The sequence below is a fragment of the Rhinoraja longicauda genome, chromosome 2, assembly GCF_053455715.1.
Source record: "Rhinoraja longicauda isolate Sanriku21f chromosome 2, sRhiLon1.1, whole genome shotgun sequence".
Classification (NCBI taxonomy): Eukaryota; Metazoa; Chordata; class Chondrichthyes; order Rajiformes; family Arhynchobatidae; genus Rhinoraja; species Rhinoraja longicauda.
Window position 1 is genome coordinate 39,757,072 of NC_135954.1, and position 19,753 is coordinate 39,776,824.

A 19,753-nucleotide genomic window follows, 5' to 3' on the forward strand; every position below is an offset into this window, starting at 1 on the left:
TAATGTTGTTAGCTCTTCCTTATATTCCTGTCTTTTACAGAAAGAGATAACTGCATTTTGTGCCGTAAAAAGATCATCCGGACATAAACACTGCCCCTGATATGATGCCTTAAAGACTTGCATCTCTTTGTCAACCTTTTCTTTCAGCTTGCCAGGATCCGTTTCAAAGCTACTCACAGCAGCCCGAGTTTCCTTTCTCTTACGAGTCCACTGCAAAAGCATTGCTTTTAATTTAGGAAACCAACCAACTTATTCCGTGATGAAAAATGGGTAATTAAATAGTTTGTTGAATCCAATGGGTCCTTAATAATGGCATTCACTAAGATGTCTTGCTTGATCTCCGGATCATTAGCAGAGATTTCAGTTTCCAGGTTAAACTTTGGCCATTCTCGGTCTAGTTTACAGAGAAACTCTGGCCTATTGATCCATCTCTTACTGCTTAAGAAGTGGTCTGCTGTTAATCCTCTAGAAGCTTCATCCGCAGGATTTTCCTTGGTATTAATATACTTCCACTGTGATACATTAGGAGCATCCCTTACAAAAGAGATCCTGTTTGCGACAAATGTTAGGAAGCGTTTGTTTTCATTGTTGATGTACTTAAGCACTGTCATGCTATCAGTCCAGAAGGTAGATTCCTCCAGCTTAAGCTGCAGTTCTTTTTGCAGCAATATGTCAATTCTGACAGCTAAGACTGCGGCTGCAAGCTCCATTTTGGGAATCGTCATTTGCTTCAATGGTGCCTCTCTGGCCTTTCCCATTAAGAATGCAGCATGTACTTCATTGTTACCATTTTACAGTCTCAGATATGAAACAGTACCGTAACCACTTTCACTTGCGTCAGAAAAGTGACGCAGCTGCGCAAATTTGATTCGACCAAAGTTTGTAGGCTTCATACACCGGTCCACTCTGAACTCCGAGATCTTGTTGAGCTTTTTTAACCACTCTGTCCATCACTGAGAGAAGATTTGCTTTATGCTCTCATCCCATCCAATTTTCTTCTTACAGAGATCCTGCAAAATTAACTTGGCTGGTAGTGTAAATGGTGCAAGAAATCCCAAAGGGTCGTAAACAGGACCAATCATGGACAGGATGACCCGTCTTGTACATGGTCGATCCTGAATCGAGATTCTGAACTTGAACACATCTGTTTCAATGCACCAATGCTATCCTAGTGCTCTCTCCATGGGCAGATTGTCTTTGTCCAGATCCAACTCCCGGGTCTCCTTGGCTCTGTTATCTAATGGAATGGTTTCCTATACAGCACGGCTGTTGCTAATCCATTTCGATAGCATGAATTCTCCCTTGTGGCAGAGGGAAATCAAATGTTTTACCATTTGAATTGGTTCCTGTTCGGTAGACATGGATTTTAAACTATTGTCCACATAGAAATTACTCTTTGCTGTGTTTGTCACTTCTTCAGGAAAGTGAGCTTTATTGTCTTCAGCGGTTTTCCTCAATGCGAAGTTTGCACAACTTGGTGATGACACAGCTCCAAAGAGATGTACCTTCATCCGGTATTCAATGAGATCTTGTTGTGCATCACCATCCGGCCACCATAGGAATCACAAGTAGTCAATATGTTTTCCTGATACCTTGACCTGATGAAACATTGCCTTGATATCCGCCATCAATGCTACCGGCTCTTGTCTGAACCTGATGAGAACTCCGATGAGTGAGTTCGTTAGGTCTGGACCCTGCAGCAGTTGACAGTTAAGTGATTTACCCTTGAAAACCGCAGCACAGTCGAAGACCACTCTTAATGTTCCTTTCTTTGAATGATACACCCCATGGGAGAAGGCAGGAACGGGGTACTGATTGAGAATGATCAGCCATGATTACATTGAATGGTGGTGCTGGCTTGAAGGGCTGAATGGCCTACTCCTGCACCTATTGTCTATAAACCAAAGCTCTCCATCACTTCGATTCAATTGGTCTTCTGGCACCCTTTCGGCATAACCATTATCAATCATCTCTGTGAGGAATGATGTACATTCATCATGAAATTTCATATTCTTTCCAAACTTGCGTTTCAGATTCTGAATGCGTTGTTCTGCAATGCAACGGTTATTTGGCAGACTAACACTTTCTTGTTTAAAAGGTAAGTCTAGGCAATAGTGTTCTTCTATCATCTTTACTGAGTGATTCATAATTTCCAAAAATTTTACTTTGTCTCTGGACATTTCTTCTGATTCCTTGCTGGTTCTTTCATTGAAGTCGTGATTATATTGTTTGGTCAACAACTCCTCTAGATTTACAATAGATATTCGATTGATGGCAGCAGTTGTATAGTTATTCCTTTTCCTGCCTTTGTTGTTCCTTCTCAAGGAGCCATAGATAACCCATCCGAGTATGGTTCTCACAGCAAACGGTCCATCTCCTTGACTGGTAACAACCATTCTAGCATTCAAAGCATTCGTTCCGATAAGTAGGTCGATATCAGAATTTATTTTAGGTATCTTGACATCCTTCAAGTAAGGTCATTTTTCCAAATCTTCTTGCTTAAGTATATTTGGATGAGAGACGGGCATAGTCTCTTGTGTAAACACATCAGATATATGTATAAAATTGTCTTCCTCCAGACTAGATATTTCCATACTTGTGATAAGATAACTATCGTTGCATTTCTGACCATTCATGGTGTTCAAGAGAAGCTTAACCTTTTCTCCTGTATTCCGCTCGCTGCTCCTTACCTGCACTGGTAAGATGGAGAAAATACAGGTTTCTACCCCGGCCCCAATATGCACATTTAACTGAGGTGAGGCAACAACATCACTCGTAGCTGGCTTCTCCTTTTGTTCCATTTGCTCCGGCTTCTCGTCCATATTCCTCTGTTCAATGTGAAGTAATTCAGGATTATCTTGTTTGCATATATTACAAGTTATCCGATTAGTGCAGTCTTTAACGATGTATCCTTCCTTCAGACATCCATAACAGATTCCTTTAAAAAAAAAATTTTTTTAGAGATACAGCGCGGAAACAGGCACTTCGGCCCACCGAGTCCGCGCCGCCCAGCGATCCCCGCACATTAACACTATCCTACACACACTAGGGACAATTTTTACATTTACCCAGTCAATAAACCTAAATACCTGTACGTCTTTGGAGTGTGGGAGGAAACCGAAGATCTCGGAGAAAACCCACGCAGGTCACGGGGAGAACGTACAAACTCCATACAGACGGCGCCCGTAGTCAGGATCGAACCTGAGTCTCCGGCGCTGCATTCGCTGTAAGGCAACAACTCTACCGCTGCGCCACCGTGCCGCGCCACCGTGTCGTCCTCAAGAAGTCCTTCAAGAAGTCAATTATTAAAAAATATTCCTTTTTCTTAAATTTTCGACACCATCTTATAGTGTGACCAACTTCCTTACATGAAAAACAAAACCCTTGTGGCTTAACGGTAGATACATCTTTTTTCATTCCATCGTTCGTTTCTACCGGTATTACGGCAGCAGCAAAACTGCTTTCCTTAGGTCCTGATCTTCCCTTTGTTTTAGTAAAGGTAGAGCCTTTGACAGTTGCTGGTTTAGGATCTTGAATATTCCCATGGCGTAGGTTTGACATTAACCGCACTTCTCTTTCCATGAAATTCACCAGGTCAGGAAGCATGGCCTCTCTATCATCAACCTCTTGTATCAGGCCTGCTTTATCTCTCCACTTTTCTCTAAGCCTATAGGGCAGTTTTAGAATGATAGCCTTCATATTACAAACAACATTCATTTCTTCCATGTGGATGCTATTTCTCATTGAATTACAACAACCCCTAAGAAATATCGCAAACTCATGCAAAGCCTTCACATCTTCCGTCTTGATAACTGACCAAGCAAAGGCCTTTTTCATGTATGCGTTAGCAACCTTCTGTTTGTTACCAAAATGCTCTTCAAGCAACTCTCTTGCCATTTGATAGCCCTCATCCGCAGGCAACTGTCGACAACTTTTAACAAGCTAGTTTGAATATCTGCTTGTGTATTGCTCCAGAAATCGTAAGCGATCTCTGTGGCTTGTTGTATAAGAAAATAACTGCAGATGCTGGTACAAATCGAAGCTATTTATTCACAAAATGCTGGAGTAACTCAGCAGGTCAGGCAGCATCTCGGGAGAGAAGGAATGGGCTTGTAGTTTTAATTTCCACTCCTTCTTCAAACGCTACTATGAAAGTTTCATATTGTAAAGGACCACCATCATATTTAGGAATTTCCATTGGGGGTAAGGTGGAAGAAAGATTTTGTTGAACCAGGAGCTCGCTGATTTTCATTTGATTCCTTACCAATTCATAGAATTCATTTTGAGATCCCTGGCTTAGTGCAGATTGATCCGGATAAATTTTGTTACAAATCCCATAATCAGTTGTTTGTCTCTGGCTGGGTGCAGGTAGCTGATGAACAGGCCTCTGAGAAGAGTACTAGGTTGGCTCATTTCGAGCTTTAACAGGCATCCCAAAGGTAGGTTGCTTCGGTCTAGCACCCAGTTGCTTTGGTGACGTTTTGTCGGCCATCCATTTACTCAGTGCCAGTTTGGCGTCACGAGACCAGACTGGCTCTGGCTGTGGGATGACTTTAGCTGCTGTTTCCAGCTTAGTAGCTCCTTCTTGGATTAAGGAACTCTTCTTCTGAGATACTCTCGAGTCACATTTTGATCTTTGGCCTCCTTGCTCCAGCAGCTGTCAGCTTCGTGGCTATTTCCAACCGTTCCTTCTCTCTCTTCAGCTGTTCTGCTTGCCTTCTCAGCTGTTCTTCTTGTCTCTCAGCCTCTCTTTTCAGCTGTTCTTCGTGTCTTCTCAGCTGTTCTTCTTGTTCCTCAATCTCATATTTTTTCTCTAAGGCGGCAGCTTCTAGCGAGAGAGCAGCCATCTCAGCTTCAGCTTCCATTTGAGCAGAGACCCTCGTGGTTGAACTGGTTACAGAACCAGATTTACGTCTGGATCTTCGTGTTGAAATGTTTGAGGCACTATCCTGAGGTGTAATTTCTTCTCCCACTTCAACACCTTGTTGCATCGCACCTTCTACTGTAGAGTGCAATGTTTGAGCTATGGTTTCAGACAACCACTTCTCCATGTCAGCCATGAAACCATAAAAAAATTCCACCCTCTCTTGGAACCACTGAGTGTGCCATTCAAGCTGCTCCTTTGGTAGTTGTAAACTCAGTATTGAGTGTTGTTTTTCTCCAACCCCATGGCAAAGGTTGAGTAGTTGATCCAGATTAGATTGTACAATGTTCGCATTCTCATCTGATTCTATTAGTTCCTTCTGATGTTCAATTAATTTGATGACCTGCTTCCACAACTTGTCTCTATCCTTCTGGCATCTTTCCAGATAGGCTGCCTCTCCCTTTTCCAAAAGTGTAATATCTCTTTTCTCATATCTTCTTGATTTTTGCTCCGCATCTCCCTCCTGTGGCGGTTCTTCATACTTCCCTGATGGAAGATCCATGATGAATTGGTGCTTATCGCTATGTTCCAGAAATACCAGAAGGATTCAAAACAGAATGAGTATTTTTTCAAAACACATAATTAATTCCAAGGCTGAGAGTCTTCGGCCAGTACCTATGGGAAACAATTGCTAGCTGAGCACCCTATCTTGTAGAAGTTCACAACATCGTTAATTTTCAAGGTCGTGCTCTGCGAGTTTGGTGTTCTTATCTCCTCGTAGCATAAGCAAGCTTCTTGTATCAAATAGTACTTCTGCAGAATTTTCTCACAGGCTTTTGTTTTTTTAAACTTCTTAACTTAAAATTACGACTAAACAGTTGTCTACTCCCGGTACCCGGTCAATGAATAGACAATAGACAATAGGTGCAGGAGTAGGCCATTCAGCCCTTCGAGCCAGCACCGCCATTCAATGCGATCATGGCTGATCACTCTCAATCAGTACCCCGTTCCTGCCTTCTCCCCATACCCCCTCACTCCGCTATCCTTAAGAGCTCTATCCAGCTCTCTCTTGAAAGCATAAAACGAACTGGCCTCCACTGCCTTCTGAGGCAGAGAATTCCACACCTTCACCACTCTCTGACTGAAAAAGTTCTTCCTCATCTCCGTTCTAAATGGCCTACCCCTTTTCCTTAAACTGTGGCCCCTTGTTCTGGACTCCCCCAACATTGGGAACATGTTTCCTGCCTCTAATGTGTCCAATCCCCTAATTATCTTATATGTTTCAATAAGATCCCCCCTCATCCTTCTAAATTCCAGTGTATACAAGCCCAATCGCTCCAGCCTTTCAACATACGACAGTCCCGCCATTCCGGGAATTAACCTAGTGAACCTACGCTGCACGCCCTCCATAGCAAGAATATCCTTCCTCAAATTTGGAGACCAAAACTGCACACAGTACTCCAGGTGCGGTCTCACCAGGGCCCGGTACAACTGTAGAAGGACCTCTTTGCTCCTATACTCAACTCCTCTTGTTATGAAGGCCAACATTCCATTGGCTTTCTTCACTGCCTGCTGTACCTGCATGCTTCCTTTCATTGACTGATGCACTAGGACACCCAGATCTCGTTGAACTCCCCCTCCTCCTAACTTGACACCATTCAGATAATAATCTGCCTTTCTATTCTTACTTCCAAAGTGAATAACCTCACACTTATCTACATTAAACTGCATCTGCCATGTATCCGCCCACTCACACAACCTGTCCAAGTCACCCTGCAGCCTTATTGCATCTTCCTCACAATTCACACTACCCCCCAGCTTAGTATCATCTGCAAATTTGCTAATGGTACTTTTAATCCCTTTGTCTAAGTCATTAATGTATATCGTAAATAGCTGGGGTCCCAGCACCGAACCTTGCGGTACCCCACTGGTCACTGCCTGCCATTCCGAAAGGGACCCATTTATCCCCACTCTTTGCTTTCTGTCTGTCAACCAATTTTCTATCCATGTCAGTACCCTACCCCCAATACCATGTGCCCTAATTTTGCCCACTAATCTCCTATGTGGGACCTTGTCGAAGGCTTTCTGAAAGTCGAGGTACACCACATCCACTGACTCTCCCCTGTCAATTTTCCTAGTTACATCCTCAAAAAATCCCAGTAGATTTGTCAAGCATGATTTCCCCTTCGTAAATCCATGCTGACTCGGAATGATCCCGTTACTGCTATCCAAATGCTCAGCAATTTCGTCTTTTATAATTGACTCCAGCATCTTCCCCACCACTGATGTCAGACTAACTGGTCTATAATTACCCGTTTTCTCTCTCCCTCCTTTCTTAAAAAGTGGGATAACATTTGCTATCCTCCAATCCACAGGAACTGATCCTGAATCTATAGAACATTGAAACATGATCTCCAATGCTTCCACTATTTCTAGAGCCACCTCCTTAAGTACCCTGGGATGCAGACCATCAGGCCCTGGGGATTTATCAGCCTTCAGTCCCATCAGCCTACCCAAAACCATTTCCTGCCTAATGTGGATTTCCTTCAGTTCTTCCATCACCCTAGGTTCTCCGGCCCCTAGAACATTTGGGAGATTGTGTGTATCTTCCTCAGTGAAGACAGATCCAAAGTAACGGTTTAACTCGTCTGCCATTTCTTTGTTCCCCATAATAAATTCCCCTGTTTCTGTCTTCAAGGGACCCACATTTGCCTTGACTATTTTTTTCCTCTTCACGTACCTAAAAAAACTTTTGCTATCCTCCTTTATATTATTGGCTAGTTTACCCTCGTACCTCATCTTTTCTCCCCGTATTGCCTTTTTAGTTAACTTTTGTTGCTCTTTAAAAGAGTCCCAATGCTCTGTCTTCCCACTCTTCTTGAAGTCTTCAATCTTCTAATGATCCAGGTGTAGACCGTGTCAATTTGCCTTCGATCAGCAGATTCTTTGTTCCAGGATTTCAGCTCTAATCTCTGGCAGAGATTCAGCTTCTTGTTCAGTTCCACTGTTGAATCGGATTTTGCTTGTAGAACAAGTCTTTCTTAGATTCTTCTGTTAGAATAGTTTTTTTGCTCAAATTCCATTTGGAGAAAAGTTTTTTACTCTAATGTAATGGCAGTTTCTATACCTTCTCAAAGTCCAACTTTGATAGCTATTACTGCTCGGGGATGGAATGGAGGTTTAGCTTACGCACACACTGCACTCTGAGATAACAAAAACAAATCTTCCAAATGCTGTTTTTTAATTAATTGGTCTTTATTAAAGTAGCACAAATCAAAAGAGTAATTCATAACTTTTTGTTCTTATCTACTGTTTCTTCTTCAAACAATACAGTAAAAATTGTGTATTCGTTACCGTGTGGTCCTTGTGAGTGTAGCTGGCGCGAGTGTGGAAAAAAACTGTATTCTCTCCATCCTCTGAGACTAAACTGACCCACAATCTCTGTTGCTACGCTAGCCTCCCCCCATGTGGACATTCCCCATTACGTATCAAATCACGCCCACAAGCATGCAAAAAAGACAGGAACTAGAAATATTAAACATAACCATACTACAATGATAGTAACTAAATTAAGCGTAAATGGCTCCTACACATCCTTTAAAGTGTATTCTATTGAAGTCCATAGAATGTATTTTGGATAATGTACTAACAATGCCACCTACCAGGGATGAATTTCAAGGCACGTCTCATTGTTGCTGTGTCAAAATGTTGGCATTACCTATTGGACAGCCCCCTAGGATTACCTTCATTTAACGGTTTGAACCAATTCAAGAAGGCAATCAGCATTAAAAATGGGCAATTCGCATTAGCCTCTCTAGTGATGGCCACACTGAATAAATTAATAAATATTCAGGCTAACTGAGCCTTTGTCAGATGAGTCTTAATATTGGTCACTGTTGAATGAAATGTCAAGCTAAACAGCATGCACAAAAAGCTATCAGCACACAATTTATGTAAAATAGACAATAGACAATAGACAATAGACAATAGGTGCAGGAGTAGGCCATTCAGCCCTTCGAGCCAGCACCGCCATTCAATGCGATCATGGCTGATCACTATCAATCAGTACCCCGTTCCTGCCTTCTCCCCATACCCCCTCACTCCGCTATCCTTAAGAGCTCTATCCAGCTCTCTCTTGAAAGCATCCAACGAACTGGCCTCCACTGCCTTCTGAGGCAGAGAATTCCACACCTTCACCACCCTCTGACTGAAAAAGTTCTTCCTCATCTCCGTTCTAAATGGCCTACCCCTTATTCTCAAACTGTGGCCCCTTGTTCTGGACTCCCCCAACATTGGGAACATGTTATCTGCCTCTAATGTGTCCAATCCCCTAATTATCTTATATGTTTCAATAAGATCCCCCCTCATCCTTCTAAATTCCAGTGTATACAAGCCCAATCGCTCCAGCCTTTCAACATACGACAGTCCCGCCATTCCGGGAATTAATCTAGTGAACCTACGCTGCACGCCCTCCATAGCAAGAATATCCTTCCTCAAATTTGGAGACCAAAACTGCACACAGTACTCCAGGTGCGGTCTCACCAGGGCCCGGTACAACTGTAGAAGGACCTCTTTGCTCCTATACTCAACTCCTCTTGTTACGAAGGCCAACATTCCATTGGCTTTCTTCACTGCCTGCTGAACCTGCATGCTTCCTTTCATTGACTGATGCACTAGGACACCCAGATCTCGTTGAACTCCCCCTCCTCCTAACTTGACACCATTCAGATAATAATCTGCCTTTCTATTCTTACTTCCAAAGTGAATAACCTCACACTTATCTACATTAAACTGCATCTGCCATGTATCCGCCCACTCACACAACCTGTCCAGGTCACCCTGCAGCCTTATTGCATCTTCCTCACAATTCACACTACCCCCCAACTTAGTATCATCTGCAAATTTGCTAATGGTACTTTTAATCCCTTCGTCTAAGTCATTAATGTATATCGTAAATAGCTGGGGTCCCAGCACCGAACCTTGCGGTACCCCACTGGTCACTGCCTGCCATTCCGAAAGGGACCCATTTATCCCCACTCTTTGCTTTCTGTCTGTTAACCAATTTTCTATCCATGTCAGTACCCTACCCCCACTGGTATTGGACTGGTATTGTGTAATTAAGCATTGTTAAATTTCCTAACAAAAATATGTACTAGTCCTTAATCACAAAATTAGTGTGTATTTGTACAGATGTTGGTTATCTTATTTGTCTGAGTGTTGAACAGTATTATATGCTGATAACTAGCTATTCTTTATCTGTCTGTAAATTTTGTACATTTATAAATTTAAATTAAAACAAAAACTGCAGATGCTGGAAATCTGAAACAGCAGAAAATGTTGGAAATATTGCAGGTCAACAGCATCTGTGGAATGAGAAACAGAGTTAATGTTTCATTCCGCAGAGTCATACTGAGAAAGCAGGTCCTTCGCCCCAACTTGCCCACATCGACCAACATGTCCCATCTGCCTGCGCTAGCCGATATCCCTCTGTCCTATCCATGTACTGATCTAATTATTTTTTAAACATTTCAATAGCCCCTGCCTTAACTACCTCCTCAGGCAGCTCGTTCCATATACCCACTACCCTTTGTGTGACAAAGTTACCTCTCGGATTCCTATCAAATCTTTGCCCCCTCACCTTAAACCTATGTCCTCTGGTTTTTGATTCCCCATCTCTGGGAAAGAGACTGTGCGTCTACCCAATCTACTCTCATGATTTTATACATCATTACAAGGTCACCCTCATACTTCTGGACTCCAAGGAATAGACCCCCAGCCTGCTCAACCTCTCCCTGTAGCTCAAACCTGGCATGTTGAGTCCTGGCAACATTCTCGTAAATCTTCTCTATAACCTTTACAACTTGACAACATCTTTCCTACAACATGGTGCACAGAACACAATGCGGCCTCACCAACGTCTTATATAACTGCAACATGACCTCTCAACTACTATACTTAATACTCTGACCGATGAAATTCAATGTGCCAAAAGCACTCCCCTGAACCCCACCATTCACTGTGTAGGCCCTGCCATGTTAGAAATTCTAAAATGGAACACCTTACATTTTTCTGTATTAAATCCCATCAACCATTCCTCAGCTCACCTGACCAACCAATCAAAATCCTGCTGCAAATGTTGACATCCATCTTCACTATCTGACATCCATCTTCACCATCTTGAATATTTTCAGCATTTTCATTCTTTGTTGTGCATCAATAAGCTATTCCCTAATAGCTCATGATATTTACTTGCCATGCATCATTTAAATATTAATATTATTCAAACATTACATTGAATTTTCAATCCTTTTCAATACAGGCAAAAATCTGCAAAGATCGTGTCAAAACAAATTGATGACTACAGAGAAAAAACATACCGTCAACTTGGAAAAGTCCTTGATCCGTAAGTCAAAATTATGTTTTGGGGAAAGATAAATCAAGGTTAACTAGACTTTCCTGGAAATTGTGTATTTGGAGAATGTGCGAAGGATCTTCTGAAGAAAAATAAGGGCAATGACCAAGAAACATTTCCCCACGCAGCACGGCAGCCTGTGAGATCTGTAACAGTTTTGTATGGAGCTCCCAGTGGACAAATTTTCTTGTGCATGACCAAGGCAACATATGCAATAGAATAGCCCTTGAATATATGAATCGACAAGTAATCCAGAGGCATGGAGCAACAAACCAGTCCTGTGATCAAAGCTGTAGGATATAAATTCAGTTAATGACCTGGCATTAAAAATAAATCCTGGTTAAGACCATTTGCCAAAAGCCACAAGATTGTGATTAAACCCATTTGGTTCATTGCAATCTAAATAGTTCAGAAACTATTTGTTGACTTCAGAGGAAGAGAAGTTGGGAGACCATGTACTGGTTTTCATTGGCGGATCGGTGATGGAGGAAGTTGGCTGTTTCATATTCATGGGCATTAACATTGTCTTGGACCCACCATGCAGATTTTAGTTTAGTTTGGCGATATAACACGGAAACAGGTCCTTCGACCCACCGAGTCAGCACCGACCAGCAATACCCTACTCTAGGATTATCACTACCCTACACACACTAGGGACAATTTTACATTTATACCAAGCCAATTAATCTACAAACCCGTATGTCTTTGGAATGTGGGAGGAAACGGAAGATCTTGGAAAAAACCCGCATAGGTCACGGGGAGAACGTAGAAACTCCATACAGAAAAGCACCCGTAGTTTGGATCGAACCCGGGTCTTGGGCGGTGTAAGGCAGTAGCTCTACTGCTATGCCAACGGTAGTTACAAATAAGGCATGCCAGTGAATTGACTTTCTCAGAATTTTAAAGATTTGGCACGTCACCGAATTATTTAATAAACCTCTACAGATGCATTGTTTCATTATGGCTTGGTGCAGCAATTCCAATAGACAGGAATGTCCAAGGATGCAGAGGATGGTGGGCTCTGCTCGATCCATCATGGGCACAGTCCTCCCCATCATCCACATAGGTGCTGTGTCAAGGAGGTGACATCTATCATTAAGGATCCCCACCATATGGGCCATGCTCAATTCTCATTGTTATCTTTGGACAGGAGCCACACAGGTCTGAAATCCCATACAACCAGGTTCAGGAACAGCTACTTTCCTGCAACCATCGAGTTCTTGAACTGGCCTGCACAACCTTAATCCTACCTCGGCAATTGATCACTATGGACCACTTGTTGCTCTACTTTCTAATTGTTTTCTAATTGTATTTTACACTAATGTCTAGTTTTTTTACAATTTTTTCATTTCACTTTCTTGGAGAATTGATCTGTAATTTATGTATAATTAATGCTGGCTTCCATGTAACTCTTAAACTACCAACGTGTTCAGACATAAAATGTCTTTGGTGGAATTAGCAATGGGCAATCAATCCTGTCCTTTCTAGCAATGTTATGATCTGAAAAATTAATTTAAAACACCTAATGTGTTAAATGCTGTTGTATTTAATTTCTGATCTTGATTTTTCTGCTTCCATGTTTTAGTAATCCCTACTCTCTTTCTTTAGAATGTGTTACTCCTTGAATTCTTCACTTTAATTGTGTGTTCTGTACTTTTTGTTGCACAGATTGTTTAAATAATATTTTTGAGCAGTTCCTCTCTCTAGTTTTGTTTACAAGCCCTTATTTCTGGAGTATTTTAGTCTGATCGGCCTTGTTTGTTGTTTGGTTTATATTTAATCTTGTTCTTATGAACCCCTTCTACTAATCAGCTAGTTTGAAGCCTAATTGACCGCTGTATTTACTTTATTACCTTGTACCCTAGATTCATTCCTGTTCAGGTACAGCCTCTTATATCATCAGTTTCTTCCTCAGCCAAAACTAGTGCTCATGAACAGGAACCTTCCTTTCCCACACTAACTCGGCTAATTTTTTTTCCCCATATCAACTCGTGTCCAGCTCCAACATTGTCTTCCTCTACAGCTAACAATTCCATGAGAACACCATTGTTATCCAATTTCTTAAGCATGTTCTCCACCATTCGATATTGCATATGAATCTCTCTTCCTCTCTCATTCCTGGATGTCATCCATGAATTTCTTACCTAACCTCTTTTTGGAATGCTACTACTGTTGGGACAAGAGCTTTTCCATTGTCAAGTGGTACATTCCCAGGGAACAACAGATTGGAATTGATGTTATCTTATAGGTATTACCCAAATTGTACAAAAAACCCAGACATATGTTAATCATAAAGTGCTGGAGACTCAATGGGTCAGGCAGTAACTCTGGAGAGAACAAACAGGGCCATTTCGGATCGCGACTCAAAACATTGCCCGTCCATTCCCTCCAGAGATGCTGTCTAACCCACTGAGTTACTTCAGCACTTTGTTTTACTCAATATGTTAATCTTGTTTTCTTTGAATTAAAAGATGTAATAACATAAAGGAATGCACCAATTCATATTCTTTATTTTAAATTGCAGGCAATGACACTTATAAACAATATCAATCAATTTCTGAAACTTGGTGCAAATTGCAATGTTTTAAAATGCATAAATTTCGATGATCCACAATCAACGGGCATTACATTTCACTACGAGCAGTTACATGTCACTGTGTTCCATCCAAACATATATTAAGTCAGCAGGCGCTACCTAACTGGAGAGCATTACTTTTTTAGTTTAATTTTGTTTATTGTCACATGTACCGAGGTACAATGAAAAGCTTTTTTGTTGTGTGCTAACCATTCAGCGGAAAGACTACAAGCTTACAATCAAGCCATCCACAATGTACAATTAAATCATAAAGGGTACATATGCCAAATGTAGTTCATTTGATAGTGCATTGTGTAATCAGCAAAGCTTGGGATGAGAAGCTGATTTGAATATACCCTGCCTAGGTATCCACCTGCCTGGGTATCCACTGCCTGGTCTTGTCAGTAGGAGATGCTGCAAATAATATTAAACAGGTGACTTGTATGAGATGAACTAGATGTCACTTTTATGGGAATAAGAAAAAGACTGGCACAAAGGAGAAAGGAATAATGTATAAATGAATAACAGTATGGATCAGTAGTTTGCCCATGACATACAAATAGGTAGGAAGACGTCTTGCAATGAGGTATTTTGGACTCTGAGTGAAGGTCATGGACTTGGTCAAAGGGACCTAAGGGCAGACTATTACTTAAATGGAGAAGGATTGCAGATTAATGAAGCACAACAAGATCTTGGTGTTCTTGCACATCAATTGTAAAATAAAATCAGCAGGCAGATGCAGTAAGTAGTTAGAAATGCAAATGGTGTATTGGCCTTTATTGTAAGCTGAATGCAGTTTTGAATTAAGGAAGTATTGCTAAAATTATACAGAAAACTGATAATGCCACAGCTGGAGTGGATTGCACAGTTTTGGTCCCCTTAATTTTAAATGAATGTACTGTCATTGGAGGGTGTCCAAAAGAGATTCACGAAGGTAATTCCTGGGAAGTGAGGATAATCTATCATGGGCAATTAAAGAAATATATACTGCTATATATGTATGTGTATATATGTATGTATGTATATGTGTGTATGTGTATGTATATGTATGTGTGTATGTAGAGAGGACTGTGGAGGTAGATCATGGGGTTATAAAAAGGAAGTAGATCATTTTTTGAGAGACCAGTGAATTGAAGGGTATGGGGAACTGGCACAGAACAAAAGATGAGGCCTGGTGCAGATCAGTCATGATATATTAAAGTGTGTGGGCATGGTTGAAGGAGCGAATGGTCTCTTCCTGCTCCTATTTTCTCATGTTCATATGCTTGGAGCCCCCAAACATTTGGTCTCGGATTTCTTTCATGTAGAAATTGGGTTGTCAAAGGAGGTTTAGAAGGTATATGATGGAGTTTTAGAATCATGTAGAAATAAGGAACTGCAGATGGTGGTTTACAAAGAGCTGGAGTAACTCTGTGAGTCAGACAGCATGTCAGGAGAACATTAATTATCTTCCTCTACAACCAACAATGCCATGGGAACACCATGTTACCCAATTTCCTAAGGACCTTCTTCAGTCTGAAGAAGGTCCTGACCCGAAACTATACCTATCCAGGTTCTCCAGAGATGCTGCCTGACCCGCTGTTACTCCAGTATTTTGTGTCTTTTTGAGGTTTAGGCTCATGCTGGATTGCAGTAGCCGTCGATATAAATCAGTAGATAAATAATCGTGTTAGGCTGGAGAAAGACTAAAGCACGGGGGAAGATGATTAGGAAATCTCAAACTTGTGGCTCTTGAAGACCGAGGGGTTGGGAGTACTGGCAGTCACATGTAAGTTCAGGAGATGGTGTGAGGCCATACATGTTTTACCAAGCTCCACATTAGAGCCAGTTATTTTAGCACAGACCTCCTGCAGTGTTAGTTTCCCAAAGTGCCAGCAATGGTGGTGTTAGTGGTAGTGGCAAATTAACCACGACAGGAGACCTCGTTAAACCATCCACCAATGGCTGTGGGTCTTGTATGTTTTTGCGAACAATGTTGGGAGATGTTCTCCTAGTTGAAATTGCACCTAATATTCCTGGCAACCAATTTGGTAACATTGGAGCCCCAGGTTTTAAGGAAATTTTATTGCTGTAGGTAAACAGTTTCATAGCTGTTTCTTCTTTCTGTTTTTTTTTCCAGAATTGCAGACACCCTTAACGTTCCTCCTGATCACACGTTTGGTGTTCTACTGCATCCTGATGAGTATGGTAATGATTTAAAGCTAAACTAAAATTTCCATATTTATCCACATTGGCAATAATGTTGATTTAAAGTGGTTAAAGCTAATATCATGATGTAATTAAAAATATATACATGGGCACACACAATTTATTAATTTATTTGCACTTCCTTGCTATAGAGTTGTAAATATCTAATCTGCTGTGCAGTTAAGTACATGGCGTTGGGTCCAATTTTGTAGTCATGCAATCACAGGAGCACAATCATGAGATTATGCCGAATGTTGTGGGAGAACTTTGCATGCACTAGCAAGCTTTTAATGTAAAAAAAACCCAAAAATACTTGTGTAGCTTCTGGAGCAGATGTTTCGGGTCAATGACCGTTCATTATTTTTAATAAATTATTTTCAAAATTAGTATATGTCCATTGCAAGCCAAATTGGAAGCAAATTGGCACCTATTGCCCCGGAACAATGGTTCCATGGAGCACTGCAATTGTTTGCAAATCTAATTCATATTACTTTAAAAAAAAAACCTGGCTTGAATTATTGCAATAAATGCATTGCTATAGAAGGTAGACACAAAATGCTGGAGTAACTTTGTGGGACAGGCAGTATCTCTGGAAAGAAGGAATGGGTGATGATTTGGGTCGAGACCCTTCTACAGACTGATGTTATTGCATTGTTATTTCAGGTGTTGGAGATCTTATTTACAATAAGACTCATACCAAATTTAATCGAGAGAAGGACAGGGAAAAAGGGACCTTAACTACAATTCGCCAGCATTTGAAAAAAATTAACTTTCAGAATTTCAAGTCACTTCTTGAAGCTTTTCGACATTATGACAAAGTAAGTAATTTTTTGATTAGCTTTCTTTTAATATTATAAAAATATAACAGTTGCACATACACTGATGAGCCAAAACATTATGACCACCTGCCTAATATGCTGTTGGACATCCGTGTGCCACCAAAACAGCACTGACCCGCCGAGGCATGGACTCTACAAGACCCCTGAAGGTGTCCTGTGGTATTTGGCACTAAAACATTAGCAGCAGATCCTTCAAGTCCTGTAAGTTGCGAGGTGGAGCCGCCGTGGATCAGACTTGTCGATCCAGCACATCCCACAGATGCTCAATCAGATTGAGATCTGGAGAATTTGGAGGCCAGGGCAACACCATGAACACTTCATCATGTTCCTCAAACCATTCCCGAACAATGTGTGCAGTGTGGCAGGGCGCATTATCCTGCCATCAGGGAATACCATTGCCATGAAGGGGTGTACCTGGTCTGCAACGATGTTTAGGTAGGTTGAAAAACTGGAGCGACTAGGCTTGTATACACTGGAATTTAGAAGGATGAGAGGGGATCTTATTGAAACATAAGATTATTAAGGGATTGGACACATTAGAGACAGGAAACATGTTCCCAATGTTGGGGGAGTCCAGAACCAAGGGCCACAGTTTAAGAATATGGGGTAGGCCATTTAGAACTGAAATGAGGAAAAACTTTTTCAGTCAGAGAATTGTAAATATGTGGAATTCTTTGTCTCAGAAGGCAGTGGAGGCCAATTTTTTGGACGCATTCAAGAGAGAGCTTGATAGAGCTCTAATGATAGTGGAGTCAGGGGGTTGGGGAGAAGGCAGGAATGGGGTACTGATTATGAATGATCAGCCATGATCACATTGAATGGCGGTGCTGACTCGAAGGGCCAAATGGCCTACTCCTGCACCTATTGTCTATTGGTGACATGTGTCAAATTGACGTCCACATGAATAGTCGGACCCAAGGTTTCCCAGCAGAACATTGCCCAGAGCATCACACTCCCTCCACGGCTTGTTGTTTTCCCACAGTGCATCCTGGTGCCATCACTTCCCCAGGTAAACGGCGCACACGTACATGGCCATCCACGTGATCTAAAAGGAAACGGGACATCGGACCAAGTGACCTTCTTCCACTGTTCCAAGGTTCAGTTCCAACACTCACGTGCCCAATGTAGGCACTTTTGACGGTGGACAGGGGAAAACTGGTCTGCGGTTACGCAGCCCCATACACAGCAGGGTGTGATGCACTGTGTATTGTGACACATTCCCCTTCTGATCACCATTAAAATGTTCTGTGACTTGTGCCACAGTAGACCTTCTGTCGGTTTGGACCAGACGGGATAGCCGTCGTTGCCCTCGCGCATCGATGAGCCTTGGGCGCCCAACAACCTGTCGCTGGTTTGTGGTTTGTCCCTCCTAGGACCACTGTCGGTAGGTACTCACCACTGCTGACTGGGAGCACCCCACAAGCTTTGTCGTTTCAGAGATGCTCTGACCCGGTCGTCTGGCCATAACAATTTGGCCCTTGTCAAAGTCGCTTAGGTCTTTCCTCCTGCCCATTTCTCCTGCATCCAACACATCAACTTCAAGAACTGACTGTTCACTTGCTGCCTAATATAATCCCATCCCTTGACAGGTGCCATTGTAACAAGATAATCCATTTTTTTCACTTCACCTGTCAGTGGTCATAATGTTTTGGCTCATCGGTGTATCGTACTTCATAAGGTGGTCAAAAAGGCTTTTGACACATTGGCCTTCATCAGTCAGAGTATTGAGTATAGAAGTTGGGAGACCATGTTGCAGTTGTATAAGACGTTGGTGAGATTGTATTTAGAATATTGTGTTCAGTTCTGGGCACCATTTTATAGGAAAGATATTGTCAAGCTTGAAAGGGTTCTGAGATGATTTATGAGGATGTTGCCAGGACTAGAGGGTGTGAGCTATAGGGAGAGGTTGAGTAGGCTGGGTCTCTATTCCATGGAGCGCAAGAGGAAGAGGGGTGATCTTATAGAGGTGTCTAAAATTATGAGAGGATTAGATCAGGTAGATGCACAGATTCTCTTGAGCAGAGTATGGGAATCGAGGACTAGAGGACATAGGTTCAAGGTGAAGGGGAAAAGATTTAATAGGAATCCGAGGGGTAACTTTTTCACATAAAGGATGTTGGGTGTATGGAACAAGCTGCCATATGAGGTTGTTGAGGCTTGGGACTATCCCAACATTTAAGAAACAGTTAGACAGGTACATGGATAGGACAGGTTATGGCCCAAGCACAGGCAGATAGGATTAGTGTAGCTGGGACATGTTGACCGGTGTGGGCAAGTTGGACCGAAGGGCCTGTTTCCACACTATATCACTGTGACTATGACTCTACTCAGTCTTAATTAATTAACAAGTAGAAACCTGATTCCATTAATTAATACTGTTGGTTTCCCTTTTTATTTCAATGTTATTCAAATTATTTTGGCCAATTAACAATGTGTTAAGAATAATAAATAATCTTAAAAGGTATTAGAAACCATGCTTTTTGTCTTGGGTACTGAGAAAATATTTAAATTGTATATAATGAAGTAGGGATATAATGAAGAATTGTTATTTGTGATAGTAATGGATCCATTACTGAGAACCAAAGGGAATGCATACAAACTTCACAGTCCATGCCAGTGAATATATCTTTCTCTAGGGCCATATCTAGACCAAACTTCCTAAAAGTGTTAGGTTACGTTCTTTGGAAAAAAACAATAAATTACCAAGGAGATAGGAGAATTCCAAATGATAGCAGATACATTGTTAGAAAAATAATCTGAATATATTAATTGTAAAAACTAGTTGGGTTGATTGAAGAACTCGGGCTCAATGTCTGAGCTTCAAACGCTGCAGCACATCAGGGATGGGTGGGGGGAGAATTACCTGGATGCTGCAT

General features: G+C 41.7%; 1 protein-coding gene across 1 annotated transcript in view; it reads left to right on the plus strand.

The window, feature by feature from the left end:
- Positions 1-19,753, plus strand: part of efhb (EF-hand domain family, member B) — a 50,209-nt gene that overhangs the window by 21,983 nt on the left and 8,473 nt on the right. Inside the window, exons 7-9 of the mRNA XM_078427883.1 lie at positions 11,184-11,267; positions 15,971-16,038; positions 16,702-16,856. Coding sequence (XP_078284009.1) covers positions 11,184-11,267; positions 15,971-16,038; positions 16,702-16,856 — 307 coding nt within the window. The remainder of the gene's footprint in view (positions 1-11,183; positions 11,268-15,970; positions 16,039-16,701; positions 16,857-19,753) is intronic.